Raw genomic sequence first — 4,724 nt, 5'->3', positions numbered from 1 at the left:
TTCAGAAAATGCTTCAACCCTTTTGAACATCTCCATCAAGAAAATGGAGATTCTCCTCTTGTGTCTCAAATCTTTCAATGAAATGCTTTAAGCGCTGACCATTAACTTTGAATTCATTACCTGTCCTCGGATTTCGAATGGTCACGGTGCCATAAGGAAAGACTTCTTTTACCACATAAGGCCCATTCCACCTTGACTTAAGCTTTCCTGGAAAAATGTGAAGCTTGTAGTCGTACAACAACACATTTTCACCTTGCTTGAACTCCCTTCGTAAAATAAGCTTGTCATGGTAGAATTTGTGTTTTTTCCTTGCATTATGTAAGCATTCATAACTCTCGTTTCAATATGCCTCAAGTTCATTTAGATCATATTTCCTTTTAGCTCCAGCTTGATCCGAATCAAAGTTCATCTTCTTTATAGCCCAATATGCACGATGTTCGAGTTCTACAGGCAAATGACATGCTTTAACATAAACAATCCGGTATGGTGACATGCCAAGGACAGTCTTATAGGCTGCATCACTCAACTTGGTAGACCAATCTTTTCTTGTAGTATTGACTGCTTTGGTGAGGATTCTCTTAATTTCCCGATTTGCTAGCTCAGCTTGCCCATTCGTTTGAGGGTAATATGGGGTGGACACTTTATGCCTCACTCCATATTTCTGCAAAAGAGTGGAAAATGTCTTATTACAAAAGTGTGAACCTCCATCACTAATGACTGCTCTCGGAATGCCAAACCTAGAGAAAATATTCTCCTTTAAAAATTTGAGCACCACTTTGTGATCATTGCTCTTGCATGCCACTGCTTCTACCCATTTAGAGACATAATCCACTCCCACCAAAATATAGAGATTACCAAAAGAAGGAGGGAATGGTCCCATAAAGTCAAGGCCCCAACAATCAAAGACTTCAACAACACAAATATGAGTTTGAGGCATTTGATACCTTGTGTTGATTTTCCCTAGTTGTTGACATTGTGGACAACTTTTGCAGTGAGTGTTACAATCCTTAAACATAGTTGGCCAATAGAATCCACTCTGTAGAATTTTTGCTGAAGTCTTCCTTGAAGCAAAATGACCTCCATAAGCTCCTTCATGGCACATTCGCAATATGTCTTGTTGTTCATCCTCTGGAACACATCTCCGCATAATTTGATCTGGGCAAAACTTATACAAATATGGATCATCCCAAGCATAGTGTTTTGCCTGCGAAAGAAAATACTTCTTTGTTTCCATGTTCCATTCTGATGGAAGCTCTCCGGTTGCCAAGTAATTGACTATATTTGCAAACCAAGGCAACTTCTCTACTGCACAAAGTGCATCATCAGGAAACTCATCATTAATTTGTGCTTCCTCGAAACGTGACTCTACTTTAACTCGGGAAAGATGATCAGCAACCACATTCTCTACCCGTTGCTTATCCTTGATTTGAATGTTAAATTCTTGAAGGAGAAGGATCCATCTGATAAGTCTTGCTTTGGCATCCTTTTTGTTGAGTAGATATTTCAAGGCCGAATGATCAGTAAAAATTACTAGTGAAGTTCCCAAAAGGTAGTTCCTGAATTTATCAAGTGCGAACACCACTACAAGGAGCTCCTTTTCAGTAGTTGTGTAGTTCTTCTAAGCATCATTGAGGTTTTTACTAGCATAGTACACCACATATGGTTTTCCATCCTCCCTTTGACCTAGTACGGCTCCCACTACATAGTCACTAGCATCACACATCAACTCAAATGGGAGAGACCAATTGGGAGATCTCACAATTGGTGTAGTAGTGAGGAGTAACTTTAGCCTCTTGAAAGCTTCTTGGCATGCTTTAGTCCATATGAATTCTGCATCCTTAAGTAGTAAAGCACAAAGAGGTTAAGAGATTTTTGAGAAGTCTTGTATGAACCTACTATAAAAACCTGCATGTCCCAAAAATTGTCTCACCTCTTTAACAGTGGTAGGCGAAGGTAGCTTTGAGATGAGCTCAATTTTTGTTGGATCTACCTGAATGCCCTCTTTAGAGATGATATGACCAAGTACTATCCCTGAGGTTGCCATGAAGTGACACTTCTCCCAATTTAGGACCAAATCCTTCTCAATGCACCTTTTCAAAAAAAATTTCAAATTTAAGAGACAATCATCAAAGGTCTTCCCATAAATAGTCAGATCATCCATGAAAACTTCCATGATTCTCTCTACCATGTCACTAAAAATACTAAGCATACACCTTTGAAATGTGGCCGGTGAATTACAAAGACCAAAAGGCATGCGCCTATAAGCATAGGTGCCAAATGGGCAAGTGAATGTGGTTTTCTCCTAATCCTCCAATGCAATGGCAATTTGAAAATAGTCTGAATAGCCATCCAAGAAGCAATAATAGTCATGACCAGCTACCCTTTCCAAAACCTGATCTAAGAAAGGTAATGGAAAATGATTTTTCTTGGTGACTGCATTCAACTTCCTAAAATCAATGCATACTCGCCAACCTGTAGTCAACCTTGTAGGAATGAGCTCTCCTTCATCATTCTTCATCACAGTTATCCCACTTTTCTTAGGTACTACTTGAGTGGGGCTCACCCAACTACTGTCAGAGATAGGATAAATAATACCTGCATTTAAAAGCTTCAATACCTCATTTATGACTACATCTTGCATAAGGGGATTTAGCCTTCTTTGTGGCTGCCTTACTGGTTTTGCATTCTCTTCCAAATAAATATGATGCATGCAAGGGATTTATCCTTTTTAAATCTGAAATGGACCAACCAATCGCTCTTTTATTCTCTTTAAGCACCTTCAAAAGTTTAATTTCTTGCTCTTCAGTTAATGTAGCTGAAATTACCACAGGTTTTTCTTCATTTTCTTCTAAATAAACATACTTTAAACCATGTGGTAGGGGCTTTAACTCTGGTTTCCTTATCTCAACCTCCTCCTTTTTGTTTTCTTCATCATTCTCAACACTGTTCAAAGATTGAATCATATATTTTTCTTTCCATTCTGTAGCAACTTGAGCACATTCTTCCTTAACGATTGTAGAGAAAAATTTATCTATATTTTCTTCCATTAACTTTTCTGTGTGTTCTTGCACCAAGGCCTCTATAAGGCATGCTTCCTCATTTTCCATATCATCATGGTCCATTGGTTGCTTGCATAAATTGAAGACATTCATTTCCACTGTCATGTTCCCAAAAGATAACTGCATCAATCCATTTTGACAGTTAAGGAGAGCATTGGTTGTAGCAAGGAAGGGTCTCCCAAGAATAATTGGAACAGAATTCATACCCTTTTTCAATGGTTCTGTATCTAACACCACAAAGTCCACTGAGTAGTAGAACTTTTCAACTTGCACCAAAACATCTTCGACTACTCTTCTGGGTACTTTAATCGAACGGTCTGCTAAAGAGACTGTAATGGTAGTAGCCTTAAGCCCTCTCAATCCCAATTGGTTATAGATTGAATATGGAAGCAAATTCACACTAGCTCCCAAATCTAACAAAGCCCTTTCCACAAATGAATCTCCAATCTGGACTGAGATGGTAGGACAACCTGGATCTTTGTACTTCACCATTGCCTTATTCTCAATGATGGCACTGACTTGCTCGGTGAGGAATGCTTTCTTACTTAATTTAATCCTTCTCTTCACAGTGCATAAGTCTTTGAGGAACTTTGCATAAGCAGGAACTTGCTCGATCATATCAAGGAGTGGAATGTTGATCTTCACTTGCTTCAAAACTTCCAAAATCTTTAAAGTCTTATCCCTCACTTTGTGTCTCTGCATAGCTGAAGGGAAAGGCAAATGATTGGAAACACTCATTTTATTTTTGCTCACAATGACTTCCTCATATTTTTCAGACGTTTTCTGATTTCTAATATTTTTCTCCACAGTTGGTTCATCTCTAGCAGGAATATCTTCACTTACAGGTAACTTGGGCCCTTCATATTCTTTCCCATTTCTGAGTGTGATAACTGCATTGCAATCTTCCTTTTGCACTTCAGAAACTTCATTTACTCCTCTCAGATTTTTCTGTGGTTGAGTTGGGAATTTTCCTTTCTCTTGAGATAAACTTACAGCAAGTTGGCTCAAAGTGGTTCAAATATCTACTAGTTCTTGAGATGTTTGAGCATTTATCCTATTTTGATCTTCATTACGCTTGTCTTGCTTCTGAATAAACTCTCTCATCATGTCTTCCAAGCTTGAGTTAGATGATGAAGTTTGATGTTGCTATTGAAAATTCTGAGATGGCATACCTTGTGGTTGAAAACCTTGCTACCCATTAGTCTAATTACCCTGAAATCGGTTTCCTTGCTGTTGAAACTGGTCATTGTTACCTCCCCTCCACGATAGATTTGGATTATTCCTCCAACCCGGATTATAAGTGTTGGAATATGGAGAATTGCTAGAATATTGCTTATATGTCCCTAAGGCATTTGGCTTGCTCTGTAAACATATCTTGCACTGCAGGTAGAGTGGGATAAGATTGCACACCATGTTTCGTAGACTTACATATCAAGCATAGTTGAGTTACCCCATCATTGACTATTTGTACCTCTTAAACTCCCTTGGCTTCCAAATCATCCAACCTTCTCATAACGGTTGCTAACTTTGCTTGGACATCTAAACCCTCTGGTAAGGTATACACTCCACTAGCTCTTGCCCTGTTCATTGTTCTATCTCTAGATGGTTCCTTGACGATTGGTTCATCCCAACTTCTAGATACCTCGGCAACATAATCAAGGAATT

At 38.8% G+C, this 4,724-nt stretch overlaps 2 protein-coding genes across 2 annotated transcripts; both read right to left on the bottom strand.

Moving 5' to 3' along the window:
- Positions 1-340: 340 nt before the first annotated feature.
- On the bottom strand, positions 341-2,710 carry LOC132255239 (uncharacterized). Its single transcript, XM_059743290.1, has 4 exons — positions 2,564-2,710; positions 1,642-1,837; positions 1,078-1,440; positions 341-831 (listed from the first exon to the last, which is right to left on the bottom strand). The coding sequence occupies exons 1-4, from the start codon at positions 2,708-2,710 to the stop codon at positions 341-343; spliced, it is 1,197 nt and encodes a 398-aa protein (XP_059599273.1).
- Positions 2,711-2,728: 18 nt separating this feature from the next.
- Positions 2,729-4,306, bottom strand: LOC132255238 (uncharacterized). The gene is made up of 3 exons (XM_059743289.1): positions 4,232-4,306; positions 2,826-4,007; positions 2,729-2,734 (listed from the first exon to the last, which is right to left on the bottom strand). The coding sequence occupies exons 1-3, from the start codon at positions 4,304-4,306 to the stop codon at positions 2,729-2,731; spliced, it is 1,263 nt and encodes a 420-aa protein (XP_059599272.1).
- Between the last annotated feature and the right edge of the window lie 418 nt (positions 4,307-4,724).

The sequence above is a fragment of the Vitis vinifera genome, chromosome 15 (genome assembly GCF_030704535.1).
Source record: "Vitis vinifera cultivar Pinot Noir 40024 chromosome 15, ASM3070453v1".
NCBI lineage: Eukaryota > Viridiplantae > Streptophyta > Magnoliopsida > Vitales > Vitaceae > Vitis > Vitis vinifera.
This window is presented reverse-complemented; position numbering and strand designations above follow the sequence as displayed.